The sequence below is a fragment of the Aythya ferina genome (assembly GCF_964211825.1).
Source record: "Aythya ferina genome assembly, chromosome: 1".
Lineage (NCBI taxonomy): Eukaryota > Metazoa > Chordata > Aves > Anseriformes > Anatidae > Aythya > Aythya ferina.
This window is the reverse complement of record NC_140296.1, coordinates 169240474-169257042: the sequence shown is the minus strand read 5'-3', so window position 1 is coordinate 169257042 and position 16569 is coordinate 169240474. Positions and strand designations below refer to the sequence as shown.

Genomic DNA, 16569 nt, shown 5'->3' with positions numbered 1-16569 from the left:
AGAACACTAAGCATACTAAACTGAGGAAAGCACATTGCCTTCACCTTGCCTCAAAAGTCCTACCAAATGTTCCTTTACATGTAGCAGGGTTTAAACATATCCCAGATGCTAGTTAGGAAGGAATGAGAGTAGCTGGGATGAAGTCAGCTGAAACCTCTGACAAAAGCACGATGTGCTCCTTCGTGCATTCGTGATCACCTGGAAGAGAAACAGCGCGTTTTGCTCAGCCGGACTCTTTGGGCAGCAGGAAAGCAAAACGCTTCTCCTGGCTTGTCATGGATGTGGTGGGAGAAAATGAAGCCCTGCAGCAGTTCTTTGAAGGTAAGAGTGTAGTTTTAAGGGAGAGTCTTAACAATTTGTTGTGGCAGCAAAAATACAGCAACTGTTTCGGATTGATTGAAGACAAGACGAAGAACAAAAGCGCCGAAACAGAAGCTCTATTTATACAAAAGTATCATTTAATGCAACACCAAAAAGAAACAGTACAAGTGGTGTAGATGCACTGCAGTGTGTTTTTCTTGGTATTTTGGGGAGAATAGCAAGGAAAGGTGGATCCTGTGGTGCAGTGCTGGGAACTGTCAGGAAGAAAACCAGGAAGAAAAGCAGCTTATCCCTTCTGCAGCCCTAGTGATTTTCATGAAGCTGGGGAGCTCCCTCCCTACTCTACCTCATCAAGTCAGGTTGCAGAGGGTTTTCTTTCCACTCAAAATTCCTCTGAAGCTATTTGATTGTAATTGGATCTGAGAAATTAAAAGCCAATATTTTTGTTTGGTTGTCTGGGATCTATCCTTATGCCTTTTTCCCAAAGTCATTTGACATTCAGGCAGCACCCATCAGTCTTGCCTCTCTTACCACAAAATTTGCTTTCTATCACATTCCTTAATAAAACTGCATCGCAGGTCCTGTCATATCGTTACTGTTAAAAGGCTTATGTATTTTTCACTATCTAAATCTTTTTTTTTTTTACTTCAATTTTCACTTTGCTTTTTTTTTTTTTTTTTAATATTAAGTTTCCAAATCAAAGCTTCTCTTTCTATATTTTTTTTTCCTTCTATGACCTGTACCTGTACAGGTATTCATCATCTGTTACGGGTCTTAACTATAACTACCCTTTCTATTTGACTAAAAGAGTCAACATTCTTTGCCAGAATTTATTTTATTTTATTTTATTTTTTTCTTTTGGCTAGCACTAGGTGAAAGGTGGCAGCTCTAACTTTCTAACTTTTGACTTCGATTTCAGTCTAGGAAATGAAGAAACTTTTTAAGAAGTTCCTAGGGAAATGGCTTTCTGGGAAGTGTGGGCTGGGCTTGGTTGACTTCTGTGATGATACTATGATGGTAGAAAGTATTTCAGGGGTTTTAGCTGTGCGAGCTCTTTAGCTACAATTACTAATTGTAATTGTACTAATTGTGATTATAGAATGACTAATTTAACTCTCTTTAGAAGGTAGTTAGGTAGAACATCTGTACGGGCGGGTGGGGGGGAGAGAAGCCCTGTCAATTCAATTTAATCATGGAAAAAATGAAACATTTTGGAAAGTCATGTTCCTTTAGTAATATCGTGTGGTTCTGCTGTGTAGAACTAGAATATGACAAAGGTCTGCGAAGGTGATGCAACATGAGGGGATGACATTTGTTTCACTGTCTGGACACTGACACTAGATGTATGGCAAGGCTACAGAAGCTAATCACTCTTGCTTTCAGTATGTAGGTAGCTAGACACCTCTTGCTGTTAAACCGCAGGTAAATTTGAAAAGGGAGCAGGCTTATTTAAAGAATGGCTTGAAGACTTTTCTTTTTCACTCTGCTGACAGTAAGGCCAGCTTTGACTGCTTCTTTCCAACTTAGCAGTACGGCTGGTGGTTTGGCTTTAGAATGCTTCCAAATGAGACAAGAGCAATAAACTGCTAAGTCTGATTTAGTGGCCTCTGAGATTAGTCATAGCAGCTGGAACATTGTCTTTCAAGGCTACAAAACAGCTGAGTCTTGCAATATCAAGTTTCAAATGCTGCCGCTAAAGGAAGTCTCTGATTCATCAGTGCTTCAGCTTTGGCTTCCAAATGGATCAGCTGGCAACTAAGCACATTTAAAATGTTTTGCAGGATTATTTGAAATTCATGAGCAAAAAAGAATCCCACTTCCCCTGTTGCTTTAGTTCCTAACAGTGCATATATGTTCTGACACTCATTATAAGATCAACTTGCATTTGCAGTATTGAGAAGGACAGCCTGAAGAAGTTTTCAAGGAAAATGAGATAATGTAATGATTGTTTTCCTGTGAATCACTATTTTCAATAATCAATAGACCTTAGATTAGATGTGACTCTAGCTGGGATTTGACCCTGGCTTTTTCTCATTCAAGAAAATGGCTTTTCTCTTGTGGTGTGGCTGTTCTGAAAGTTTTCTGTCTTGTTTCATTCCTCTCACACTAGACACTTGATCTTTGATTTCTCTTGAAATAAATAGTTTTATTATTAAAATATTTAGAGTTTTGAATCAGTAACTTCCCATTTGTCAAAGGGAGGCCAGAGCTCCCCAGTTTTTTTGCCTGTCCATCTGTAGCCGAGCAATCTATTCTTGCTGATGTTACCAATAGGTTGAGACACAGAATGAAGGCCAAAGTAGTTGCGCTGTTAAATTCAGCCTTCTCCTGTTTTGCTGCTGTTAGAAGCTACGTTCAGGTGTCTGAGATGTGTGTTTGGCCTCAGTGCCCTCTGTGAAGAAGTCTCCTAACAGTGGAATCACCACCTCTCTTTGTACTCATGCTCCTGCATGGATAACACTGAATCTATCTGAATTAAGCCACAGAACAAACCGGCCATTAAACATGAAACACTTAAAAAACCAAAGGCCTCTCCTACAATTTTAAGGATGAAAGATTGAAACAGGAATAAAAGATAACTTGACAACTTAAAAGGACTCACTGCGAGATTTCTGTTTCTCTGGAAAATGTTGGTATTTGGGGGAAAAGCCACCTAACATGACACAAGCTCACTTGTTACCTGTTGGAGTGTTGCAGATCTTCCTGCCATTGAATAACTGTGGTCTGTGGAATATCCCCACGGGTTGCAGTGCCATCAGAAAGAAGCTGTTTTGCCCTTAACCCTTTTCTACTCATTGCTGCCATGTGCCCGAGGTCCGTGTCCTTTGCCCTGATGGCTGAGCATCTTCTATCAATGACTCCAGTCTGTTCCAGTCAAAATGAACAGGATGATCCTCAGTAATTTAAATAGTGAGCAATACTTGGGATCCTTTTAGCATGAAGGAAGTTAAGGAATTATCAGCCCCCTGAGTAAGACTTACCTTATTGCAAGACTTAACTTAATGAAGCTCAGCTGGACTTTTCACTGAGCTTTTATAGTGGCCCATAAAGTGTTTTAGTGGTACAGTATCTCCAGATGAATATTAGTTATTAATTCCAAGAAAACATTTCCTTCAAGGTGCAAGGCTTTGTAACAAGCTTTATGAATTTGTCCTTCAGAAGGCAAGTAATACTTAGCATTGATCGTGTTTTATGAGCCACTTATACATCTCCAGCTGTATTTAAGGATTGTCCCCTGACGGAATAGCTGAGGTTTTGACACAAATCTTACAACAAATAGCTGGAGTTGGCTAGAAGCTTCCTGGCATATCTTTTTTAATGTCAAGTAATGATCAGTTTAGTATTCATCTGGAAAGCGGCGGCTATGCTTCGTGCCAAATTCAGACCTGTGTGTGACTTTCTCTGGAACAGCGACTCCAGGAAGGACATAAAAAGAACCGCAAGGAGTTTCTGGTTCTGTGCCCCCATCCTTCACTTTGCGTTAGATACTAGTGAAAAGGAGGCAACTGATTTAAATGCAGTAAGGCTCTGCGAGGAAGTGCTGAGAGAATTAACCGAGGCAGGAGATTGAGGGATTGAGACTGCAGCTGTTGGCTTCAGGAGCGTACAGGGGAAACTGTGACTGGAGCCTCCTGGCTGGAGGAAAGGAGGTGTCTGCCAAAAAGAGATGTATGAACCTAGTCACTGTCAGACAGCGAGGAAGGACAGAGATCAGCCTACTCTGGGGTGCAAGTGGCTGGAAATAGGGGCAGGCTAGCAGGGAATGGACAGGGAAACAGAAGGCAGTGCTGGAAGAGAAGTTTGGGACTTCAGATCAAAAGGAACAGAGCAACAGAATATCTGTCTGATATTTGATGGAGAAATGGTCAAAATACAGTCCTATGCTGCCTATGACTGCAGTCTGTTCTGTGAGCAGCCCTGTGTGAAGCCCCGGTGACCATATTGCCTTGCCTTTGCATTTCCCCTTGCCCCTCACTGGCTCCAGCTTATTTCTGCTGGTTCCTGGAGGAGCTGGCAGTCCTCTGCACAATGACACGAGTCACCCAGTGTGGATGCTTCCCAGAGGATGGCTGGGCAGACTGCGCTGTGGAGTGTGGCCTGGGAGCAGAGATCCTTGTGTGCATGCTGATAAGGGCTGCTGATGCTGCACGTCCCCTGGCAGCACTGAGCCAGGCATGCGGTTTGGTGCAGGAAGCTGAATGTTCACAGGGGCCTCTCAGCAGAGCTTATCCATGTATACACACAGCTCTCTGCCCTCGTAGTGGCTTTGGGTAACTGGCTTGCACACTACCAGGGAGCAACAAGAACAGTAAATAAACTCCCAGTCAAAGTGTCAGTGTGCTTTATCTTCCCCACGCCCATATCTTTCAAGTGTCTACCATGTTTCAAAGCCTGTTAAATGGATGCCAGTGTTTTAAATACATTTGCATATGGTCCAGCAGCTCCTCCTCTGCTGAAACATGCCAGTGCAAGCACTGGCTGGCACAGAAAAAGAAAGTACATGCAGAAAGAAAGAAAAAAAAAAGGTTAAGTTCTACAGTGCAGCCAAATGTAGTGTGGCTCTTCTGTACATCAGCATCATGAAATTCCTTGGCGGTGGGCTGTCTTCCTGGTGTGCTTCCTTCCTCCCCCAGCACAGTTACTTATTCCTTCCTTCTCCTCCTACCCATTTAACTGTTAGTGCAAAAGGTAGAGGTTAAGAGGGAATAGTGCATATTGCTGTTGTTGTCGCTGAGCAGGAGGGCTAATCTCTGGACTGTGGGATGCCCATATCAAAGACCCTGTCTGATTTTGTTTCAGAGCTGCACTTCAAAAGAGTTTGTTTCTGATCTTGGTTAAAATAAAGCAATTCTTGGTTTTGTGGAACAGGAAAAAACATGTTAGTAACACGACTGTTTCATTATGCATGAGGGCCAGGCTACTTGAACAGGAGGTCAAGTTTTAGGGAGGTTGTTGAAGAAAGCCAGGCCCCTGTGTACTTTCAAGCTGGTTTTGCAAAGTGCTTTGTTTGCTATTTATTCAAGATTTACCATATTACAATGTTGCTGAGGCAAGTAAGTCTGCTACACCTATTGAATCTGCTCCTCTCTGATGTGTGGAGAACAGCTTTGTATACTATGATGGTAGGTTTGGATGCAAAAACCTACCAGCACACCTGCAAGTTACAATCTCACGGTGAAGGGCAGCTAGAATTCAGCCTGTAGCACCGATAAGCAAACTTAGATTCCCCTGTGCTCACAAAGCTATTTTGGAAACATTTGTTAGCAACTTGAATTTATGTAGTAAGACACAGACACACACACAGGGGAATTCCTGTGCAAGGTGGTCAAAGCGAGTATCAGATGCTGCTTGCAGTTAAGCAATGTCTAAACACTGGATCAAGAAAGATCCACATGAGGCAGAGACAACAGAAAAAAGAGAAGAAACCTTAGGACTTCTATGATGCTGGTGTCAGCCACTTGGGGCTGAGACATGCAGCTGTCGATTTACAGGCTACTCCACTTTATCCTGTGTAGTAGTGAGATAGGACCATCCAGCTCCAGTGGCTGACTGGAGCAAGCAGTAACTTAAACTCCCTTATCTTGCTTGCTTTCTGACTGGACACACCTGTGTTTATAGAAGGCTTGCTGGAAAGCTGGGGAGCCTGCGCAGTAGTTTTGTTTGTTTTTCTTTTCTTTAAGGGGAGTTCCGTCTGACTTGCTTGACTTGCTAGGAAAGAACTCATGAATTCCACAGACTTTATAATCATAAAATCTGTTTATAGCCTTCAGTAACTAAGCAGCAAAGGACAAAGTACTGAACCTTTCTGCTCATTAACACATTTAACATGTTATTGGGTTGTTTTTTTTTGTTTGTTTTGTTTATTTGTTTGTTTTTCTAGGTAAATAATAAAAACCCATCAATTCCTTTAACATTTCTAAAGCTTTATTTCTGCTTCCTTAATCTATGTTGAGGACAATGAATTTTTAAATTATTTTAGAATAGTTTGAAACTATTAGAAACTCACTGCAGTACCCATGCAGAAAGTGGATCTCTGTGAGACATCTGAGCTTTGACTCAATCACCTGTTTTGATCCCAACATAAAAGCATATGAAGTTATCTTCAGAACCCATTTTTTTTCCCAGTTGCAGATGGGAGCCCCTCATCCTCTTGCTGTGATAATTCAGTTAAGCCTTAATGACAACTACAAACTGGTGTTTTCCTGGTGCTGCTCCATCATCTCCATCCTCACCTGTATGCTCTCTTTTGCTCTGCATTTCCTGTCATCTTTTCTCCCCAGAGTGACTATATTTCTAAACAAAAGGGTAACCCATATATCACACATGAGATGTGCACCTCTGCTAGGACAGGACTGATTTGGTTTTCCTTGTGTGGTCAGTGGGCAGAATTACTTAGTCTAAAGTACTGATGACTGTACAAATTTCACTCTCAGAATCTGTCTTGACATCTTTAATTATAGGGCAAGATGTCCACAGAGCCTTGGAGAACCCCATGGTGGATACAAGAATGCTGGAAGAATTCATCAGTAGTGACTTAGAGTTTGGAACTTTGTAAGTATTAGAGCAGCAAATTATTATTATTATTTTTTTTTCAGTAGCACATTCATAAAATCTGAATGCAACAGTCAGACCTGAAATCTCTTAATTTCCATAGGACTGTGGTGTGGTGTTTTTAGTTGAAACTGCGTAAGCGCTGGAAATATAAATTGCAGATAGTAATAGAATATGGTGGTTTTATAGTTCAGCCGAATGGATATGATGATGTCTGGGATAATTCACAACTGTTATACTAATTATGGCCTTAAATGCAAAGCTGTTATTTTTTAATATAACCAAGTGCTGCTTTAGTGTTAACGTTCAGAATAAATGATGTAAATGAGATTAATGTATAATAAATTGAGAGACTAATGTAAATGTCCATGTCAGAGGGGAACAAGTCTACTCTTTTCATCCTAATGATTCCCTCAGAACAAAGAAGCTGTCCATTAATCTTTTCTGAGACTTGTTTTCAGAGTTACAAAGGCTACATAATGCGAAGGGTCATGGTTAAGGGTGGGAAGTTATGCAATGCAGGTCTATCAAGACTTCAAACCCAAATCTTTCATCTAGACAACTGTCATATGATTGTTAAATGTAAAATATGATTAATGGGCTGACACTTGCCAAGAGCAAAGCAAAAGTGGATGTTTTTACAGTAATTAAATGGCTCACAGGACCTTTCACTCTGTACATACTTGGCATTGCACATATTTACTTACAGTGGGCTAACTAGGCTTCTACCTGCTCTAAATCATGAATATTAACTTGATTTTCTCGCTGGCCACACTCATAACAGAAGAATGAAGAAGCTGCTGTATATAAATACTCATAACCTTTGTTCTTATCATGACTAAACATGTATCAGATTAAACAGATTATCAAACTCCTTTAAGACAACTTTAAAGTGCAACTGTTGCCTTCATACACAAAAACATATAGCATTAATATATATGTACATATCTGGTATCATGTAGCTTAGGTACATTACATGGACATTATAGCTGCAGTGCTAAGCATGAGAAAACACAATAACATCATCTGTTTAAAAGTGCTTCAAAGCAGTGTTTGAGCCTACAATTTATAGGAATGCTTGAAAGGGTTAGGAGCCAATTTCTGAACCTCGATCATCCCCAATGCAGCTGAGGAACTCTTATATGTCCTTTGAGTGGCCGAGAGTTGGCATAGGATTTTCTCTCATTTAAACTACTTTGAAAACACAATCATATAGAACTGAAAATTTTGAAATAAAATAGTTATGAGATGTGACAGCCCTGTGCCCTCAGCTGACTAAAACCAGGAGCACAGCCTTGCTGTAGCAGTCTGCTGGTGACTTATGCTCTTCCCATTTTCAATGCAATGAAGCGGTTTTGCTATGTAGTGTGGGAACACCTGCTTGTTCCTGTGAACTACTCATGAAGGACTTAGCTTAGCTTAAATTATGCTCTAGTTCCACCTCTCTGTAAGGCAGTATTCCTTTACATTGTCTGATAGGAAAAATTCTAAAAGTGTAAAAGCAAAACAGAGTATATACTGCAATAAATACTATAAATATATACTAGAACATAATCAAGCATATGGACTAAAGACTAAATAATCAATAAACTTTTTTCAAACCCCAAACATGGGGATGCGCTGAGCTGTTGGACATGAGTTGAGTCATAAACTGAGAGCAAAGCTCCCAGTATCAACTGCAGACAAGCAAGCGTTCACTTTCCATGTGAAAATCAGGAGGAAGGTACACAGTAAAATAGCATAGACAAATGTGTTCTTGTACAGATCAGTGTTACTGAAGTTTTTCAGAAAGAAAGCAGTTCTTGTTTACAGAGATTTATGTCTTTGAGTAACAACAACAACAAAAAAAGGAAAAAAAAAAAGGAACACTTTAAAAATCGGAGATAGGCAAAAGCATACTTATGTTGTTGTGCTTTCATAATGACCTCTCCCAGCAGGGCTGTTAAAAGAGAAATCTTTCCTGCTTGGCTATGGGGTTTGGCAAGGAGGTGGCTGTGGATCACATGTAATTTCTGGGTTCCCAGCCAGGATTCTTCTGTCATGCCTCCAGCGCCCTGGCTCTGCTACTGATTTTCAGAACATAACTACCTTTCCACCTCATTTTGTCTGTGCACCTGCTCCCTGCCGTGCTCCCACTGGGGGTCTGAAGGTGCTGTGCCATGCAGAGACCTTGCCTGACACCAGGGAGCTGAGTGACTTACTTCTGTGCAACAGAGCTGGCTGTCAGCATAAAAACCTGAGAGGACCCAGCTTCCTGCTTCGTGTAACATGAACTGGGAGATGAGCTTCTTGCTTGTGTAGCTGTACACAGAGGAAAGCAGCCCAGCCCTGCCTGCCTTTGGCACAGCACAGTGTTACTCAGCGGGCGTTTTCACGGCGGGTGACGTGGAAGCTGCTGGGTGGCGGTGCTGCATGTGGAGCTGCACGGGTCCACGTTTTGTGAGCGCTCTTTGTTAGAAGAGCCTCATTTCATAAATTTGTTACCAATTAGCACAAACTTTTGATCACTGACTCGGCTACTGAGATAAAGAGAACATAAGCAATTAAATATACTTCCTCCACACAGACTTCCTGAGGCTCAGTTTCAGCTGAGCTCTTCTGCCTCCTTCTTGCTCTCCAGTCCCCTCCTTGTCTCCTGTGAGGTGACGGGAGGCCTGTGGTGGGGTAGTGGGGTGTAATAGCTCCTCCTTGACACTCTTCACCCTTTTCTGTTTTTCCTGACTCTGCCATGGGTCACTCATGACCCTGCTATCCCCTTGGCACATCCCTGCTCCAGTGGGTCACAGCCTTGCCCCACAGGGTGCTCGCTGCCTCAGCTGCATGGCCGCTCACCCACCTGTGCTGCTGTGGGACGCGGGTGCTGCTGACTGCTGAGGTGCTGGCTCCAGCAGGTGAGGGGCAGCCCATGGCCAGTTGGAACCAGCTGAAACTGGCTGGGACTGTCTCAAACTGGCTGCAACCAGCTGCAACTGGCTGAAGTCAAACAGAACTGGCTGAAGTTTGCCAGGACCAGCACCCGGCAGCTCGTGCTTGCCTCCCCTCAGTGCAGCCTGCAGCCCCTGCTACCCAAACCCTGCCTGTTTTTTCCAGTGCACTTTTAAAATTTATTTATTTATTTATTTATTTATTTATTTATTTATTTTGTGTAGTCTTCCAGGTGATAAACAACCATTCCACATTGTTGTTTTTATGCCTGAATAGCCCATCTTCAGTGAGGATATGTATATTTATATATATGTTTTAAGCTTTCTTGTCTGTGGGCTGCTGGGATGGACCTTTTCTTTTGTGATTTAGACATAAAAGATATTAATTACTCTGTCGTCCCTGTTGTGTCCCCCCTCATTGTTTTTTAAATGGAACTAGAAAATTTGTGTAGGGTTGAGAAGAGGGAGAGTAGATTGTCACCCATGAAAACCCTATGTTAAGCTTCTGGATCTTTTTGGCTGAGCTTGTACAAAGCTCTTGTTTCAAATCAGACAAATGCCTTTCCCACCCTTCGGGGCAGCCCCTGCTTCCCTCCTCTCTTGGGTGTGTGAGGTGCTGTGATATGGCCTAAGATCTGGTAGTGGTTGTGAGTGCTGTGGCCAAACTGTTCCCTTAAGAATTGTCTGCAGTTAGCAGCTGAAGATGCTACAGCTCTTTGAAATGTGGTGTAGAGAGAATGGAGCTGTTGCGAGCTCCATGTAGCTTGGTGGTCCCCCTCCAACTGCTTTTAGCATTCTCTTGTGGTCATCCTGAATGTTTTCTCCCAGTAAAAATTAACATTTATTTTTCATCCCCAGGCAAAGCCAGTTGCCAGACTCCCCACCAGACTCTGGGTCGGAAGCATGCTCTCCACCACAGCTCAAGAGTAGGTGACGTGAATTCTGCCTCTCCTAAGCTAGCGGGAAGGTCTTCAGCTCCTTTTCTTTCTACTTCCTTTCTTGTCTGTCTGCCTCTTTCAGCCATCTGGAATGATGCTTCGTGGCCAAGTGGGCAGCAGCCTCCGCTCCCATGTCCATCGGCTGTGGCACCCAGCAAGCTCCCCTGCAGGTTCCTGGAGACTTTTCCTGACCCTAACGCCAGTGGGCATCCTGGCAGCATTCCCCAAGGCTCCTGTCTGAAGAAAGATGACACCGTGCCTCCATGGAATAATTCTACATCCTCCAACTCTTTGGGTTTCAATTATTCATACTTCCAACCAAATGTACCTCAGATTTCCAGGTAAATGATAAAACCTTTATGCAAGGGATGAAACAGATACAGAAAAAAAAATGGAGCTGATAGAAGACGTGGTTAAAGGCTGGTGTAAAATCCCTGTGGGTGCAGGATTTTCCACGGGGTGGCAGTGTTTAGACATGTTTGATACGCTTATGTTTGAGGGTTCTTTAAACATCTTGATTTAAATTAGCATTACAATGTGTGGGAATGGACTTCAATTTTAAGAAAGTTACAAGGCTAAAGAGGGATCAACAAGTAGTTAGTAACTGGATTATAAAAATATTTAGGTGTTTTGCAATACTTTCCACAGGGATTTGGTCTTGAAAGTGTTTTGACATGAGAGAAAAAAATTGTCTTATCAATGTAAGCAAGTGAAATGGTATTCATATACCATCTGCCATATTTATCCACCAACATGTTCCAGATGCTTAATTAAAATACATTGGGTAGTGCAAGCATCCAACCATGACATCTAGTAAGAATGAATTGACCAATGCATACCAGAGGGGGACCTCCCTGGTTGTTGGGAGATAATCCAAATTCATCAGTGTTAGTCCTGGGCTTGCAAATTCTCTGTCTCCTGCTCTGCAGGGAGCTCAATTACAGATTACATTGGTGATGTGGGTAACGGAAGCTGGGCCTAGATTTCTTGGTGAAGCTGTTTAGGTTTTTTATTTTCTTCTGTATCTTCAGGACAGTCTGTGACCTGGGATATTCCATATTATATTTTATAATATCAAAAATTTAGAATAAGATTTTTCCCCTTTGCAGAAAGGAGCAGATTTTGAAATTTCAGTTTCTAGGAAAGGGGAAAAGTGTTTCCCACCAGTTTTCCCTCGAAATGTTGTCATTAATGCATTAGTTTAATAGCTATCAGTCTTTTGTTTTCTGTGTAAGAAAAGTGAGTTCACATTCAGGGAAGTAAAATTATTTAAGAAAATGGTGTGATTTTAATGCAGATATCAGGAAGCAATAAAATCCTTTCTCACACGCACTCTGTAAGCTTTTGAAGAGATTAAGTTCTCTATTCATACGAAATTAAAAATATGCTAATTTATGTTTTGGAAGAGAAAATTGCATAATTCAGATCAAAAAAACTAAAAACAATCTCTTCCTCCTGGTAAATCAAAATTTGGGTGACAATACAGTTAGAATGAGATACCTGGGTATTCTCTTATAATGACTCTAATATCTGTATTCCAACTGAAATTAGTAATGTGACGTATTTTTAAAAAAGTATTTCTACAGCATCAGGCAAAAAAAGAAAGTTATCACAATTACTGGGAGATAACAGTGATCCTCCAGTCTGGCCTAACAGCTGCAGTCAAGGTAAGCAGATGTGTGAAGATGGAAATTAATGTTTCATACCACAGACAAGTAAATGTTTTAAGAGCACATGTCGTAGTGACTTTGCAAAGGTAGTGGTATTAACAATCTGTACTCTACTACAAAGTTTGGAACAATTTTTTTTTTTTTTTTATAAGGACCTATGTATATTTGGGAAAGAGAGATGAAGTATTAGAGGTCTTTGCTTACTGACTACCCCCAAACAAAATAGTCTGCCCTTCTCCATGCCTGCAGATGATAGCCATACTCTGCTGACTTGCTTGGCACTAAATTGACTGGGCAAAGAAACCTGGTTTAGTTTAGCAGGGGATTAATGTAGTGGGTGAGAGAACAGATTGCATTTTTCCCTTTATGATATGATTTATCAACTGTGCATTTTTTCTACAAAGTGTGGAAAATTGTTCAAGTTAGTAAAACCTGTGCTCTCCACCCCTTCTCCAAATTAACTTAGTGTTTTATCAAGATAAATATGCTGAGTTTATACCAATTGCTATAAAAAATCTTATCAGCCATGTACAGAAGCGCATCAGCTTCTGTGAACTGTGAGGCTGTCTGTGAATCAACAGTTTGTAATAAACAATTTATCTGAGGAATTTTCAGCCTTGTCTATAAGTGGAAAATCTGAAAGTTTCATGTCATTTCTTCAGTGTAAGTTTTATTTAAGCATTAATTAATTAATTAATTAATTAATTTTTTAATGAATGACAAGTGGATTTACTAGGTTAGTTTTCCTTTGGTACCTGCTATTTAATTGTGACTAGTTCTCTGAGTCTATCACTCCTGTAAAAAGAAGATAAGTAGTTCCAGAGCAGACACTTCTCTTGCTAAAATTGTTATTGCTGTTTTTAATACTTAAAGATACTACTTTGAAATATGATTTCTTTGGGAGTCTGTGATGAGAAAATCTCACTGACTCCTTTGTAATTGGAAGAAGAACACAATAATTAATAAAAATGTCATGGTGGGGATCTTTTAGGAATGAGGTCTGAATCTTTTTATTATTTTCTTTAATAGTATGTTTGCCCCTGATTATATTTCAGAAATGAGAATTTGCAAATGAAGCTTGGGCCTGAAATTATTGCTTTAGCAGTAGGCTCTGTCAAAATGCTGCCACAGGCCATGGAAAGATTTTAGTTTATATGCTCAGTGACATATTTTCTCCCATCCTCACCACACTCACTTTATCTGTTTCTCTTACCACATTCTCCTCTGTCATCATGAAATGTATAATATCTCAATGAATTATGGTTGACCCTATTTATCTCAAAATGCTATAATACATAGTCAGTAAGCTTAACCAGTTAACCAGACGCAGTGGTGAATGTGGTTGCTATTGGAAAACTGCATCTTTGTCTTTCAGACTAAGTACCTGCTGTAATGAGCTGGGGTATATTCAGTTTAAACCTGTACTAGAGAGAATGGGAAACATCTGTAATTCTTTTGCTTCTTTCACTGCACTTATTTGTCTTTGTCCCACTTTGCTCTTTGCACAGCTTCTTGCAATGTTGCAGATAACTTGTGGTTTAGAATAAAATGTTTAGCTTTCCTTTGTGGGCTTTTTTTTTTTTTTTTTTTTTTAATTGTTATTATTATTATGATTTCCCAAGGGAAACTACATATCCTTTGGGAGATAATAGGAAGTGCTACTTGTACAGTATTTCGCCAATTAGGAAAGGTAAAAAATTATTTGTGTGACAAGGGAATATAGCAGGATCTTTTGGAATAGCTGCAAAGGAAAATAAGATTTAAATATATTTGCAATATATTTGTGCATTAGTGGTGTTTTTTTTTTTTTTTTTTTTTTTTTTTTTTTTTTTGGTGCTTTATATGTATGTAAATATATCAAAATTTTAATGCAGGACTTTTTGCTAGTAACAATCAGTGAATTGTATCTGTCTCTCTACAGCAACTCTTAAGGACTGTGCAGTTGAGGTGCAAGAATATGACAGTGATGGACAGAATGCTGCTTTGGAGAAATGCTATCAAGCTCTAACATGGCAACTGTACCAAACTTCTCAGTGGAACAGCTTATTTAACTCTAATTATGAAAAACTGTAAGCACTGAAGATTGCACTTGGAAAAAGTGTATTATTTTATTTTATTTTATTTTATTTTATTTTATTTTATTTTATTTTATTTTATTTTATTTTATTTTATTTTATTTTATTATTTATTTTCCTGGTCCTGTGGTTTTACAGCAATAAATGCTACTTTTGGCATTCCTTGTTCTTTCTGACTATAAGACTGGGGAAGGAGGTATAGCAGTGGTGGGTTATGAATCTGCAGATATATCAGATAAGCAGAACTTTAAACACTGCTTGAAATTCATGCTAGATTTTCTGATTTCCTTTCAGGGATTTAGGAGCAAAAGAAAAAATAATTTAATGTAAATACCTGTAGTTTTTGCTTCTTTTGTCAAGCACATTTGTGGAAGTACTTACTGAACATATTGCATATAATGGCCTAAAACATTAATGAAATGGAAACAGAAGATACCTGTATTACTTCTGGATTCACATGACCAATGTGTTATAACTATAGTCATATATGTATAATGTGCAACTCTTTAGTCAAAGACTTAGATTTTTTCTGTATAAATCAAAATTGTAAACCATTTTTTTTTTGCCTCATGATCTGGGAAAGGCTATTCCAAGTTCACTTTACATCTTAGGTTTTCTCCATTCTAGTATTTAGTGCATGATCCCTTTTAACAAAAGCCCTTCTACAGTGTCTGCTCTATGCCCCAGGATTGGTGCAAACAATTTGTTACTCTCTCCACAGGACTTAGTAAATTTTAAGTTTCTTCTACCTAAAGCTGTTTAAAGTACTCATGGCAGATTGGAGTTTATCAGTCTCATTGCTGGACACTGACACTCCCTGTTATTGCACTGTATGATCGGGATAATACACATCACAGCCCTTTTCCCAAGGGACTGACGTGATGGGAGAGCAGACAGCTCAGTGTTTGCACCTTTCTACTACTTGGGAGCTGGATGGGCCAAGAAACCTCACAGTACCTCAGATATGTTTGGGATATGAAGTGTACCTCTAAACGGAGGTGGTCTTCAACTCTTCTTGTGCCTTCATTTCATTTGAGCTGTGGGTTAATGGTGGGAGACTCCTTTCCCCACATGCTCCCGTATACTTAAAAGTGAAGTTCCACACTTACATTTCTTGGTGGCTTGTATCAACAGAGATAAGACAATGCGTTGCTGAGTATTGAAACATCCAAATGCATGTGTTGTTACCATGAGTGTGCAAAGATACTACTTGCAGTATTAGATTTAAGTGAGGTCAATGGCAGAGCTGTTGTTCCAAGATGCCCTGTAGTTTATGACACAGTGCACAGATTTGTTCTGAGTAGGAATAGGAATTAATGGCAATCTGACTGCATAGTTTTGAAGTGGTTTTCTCTCTATTCCCTGCACCAGATAATTTGTGATTGTTTGAAAGGGACATCTTACTCATCATTTATAAAAAGATAACAGTCTATATATTTCTTGTAAATTGTAAATACATTTTGATTCTTCCAACCAGTGATGTGCAAATAAGCTCTGAAAAGCCATCTTCACTAGTTGTATTAATGAGAGGTTCGCAGTAGCATCAGACAAGAGATCATCATTACCCAACTTTCATTAGCAAGACAGGCCAATGACCATATAAGATAGCTTTGCCATGTAGTCCTATTATTTCAGAATTACCCATCACTTAAATCAGAGAACATTGCTGGGTGAGTTTATTTGCTGTTTTAGAAAGATCTTTTGATATCTTTCCTTGTCTGCTGTGAATTATAAGGACAGAATATTCCTTCTCTTTGGGTGACAGATTGGTCCTTTGAAATAAATGGAAGAGAGTTTTGTTAGTTGGGGTAGGATGGAAAATATTACTGAAGAGTTTTATAAAGGTCTGTCCATAGTTATCTACAGCTTTGTTTTTAGTTTGAGTAAAGGCTTATTTAACCCTAGCAGATTCTGCAGAAGATCTTGGTGTGGGAACTGAAGAAAAAATAGGGAATCTTGCTGTTTCGTTAGCACATTGCTGTCTGCAGCAGTAGTTCAGCTCTGTTGTTTATAGCAATGTTGTAATGAATTCTTGAATGTGCTAAAAGGTTTGGTGCACAGAGTTCCTTTATACCAGATTTGTAAGTGA

General features: G+C 40.0%; 1 protein-coding gene across 2 annotated transcripts in view; it reads left to right on the top strand.

Annotated features, from left to right (window-relative positions):
- MYRFL (myelin regulatory factor like) overlaps positions 1–16569 on the top strand; it is a 44032-nt gene continuing 27463 nt past the window's right edge. For both annotated transcript variants that reach the window (XM_084526155.1, XM_084526154.1), the window contains exons 1-6: positions 1–321; positions 6783–6873; positions 10656–10723; positions 10818–11076; positions 12311–12402; positions 14327–14474. In XM_084526155.1, the coding sequence (XP_084382281.1) occupies positions 276–321; positions 6783–6873; positions 10656–10723; positions 10818–11076; positions 12311–12402; positions 14327–14474 (704 nt within the window). In that variant the 5' untranslated portion in view covers positions 1–275. The remainder of the gene's footprint in view (positions 322–6782; positions 6874–10655; positions 10724–10817; positions 11077–12310; positions 12403–14326; positions 14475–16569) is intronic.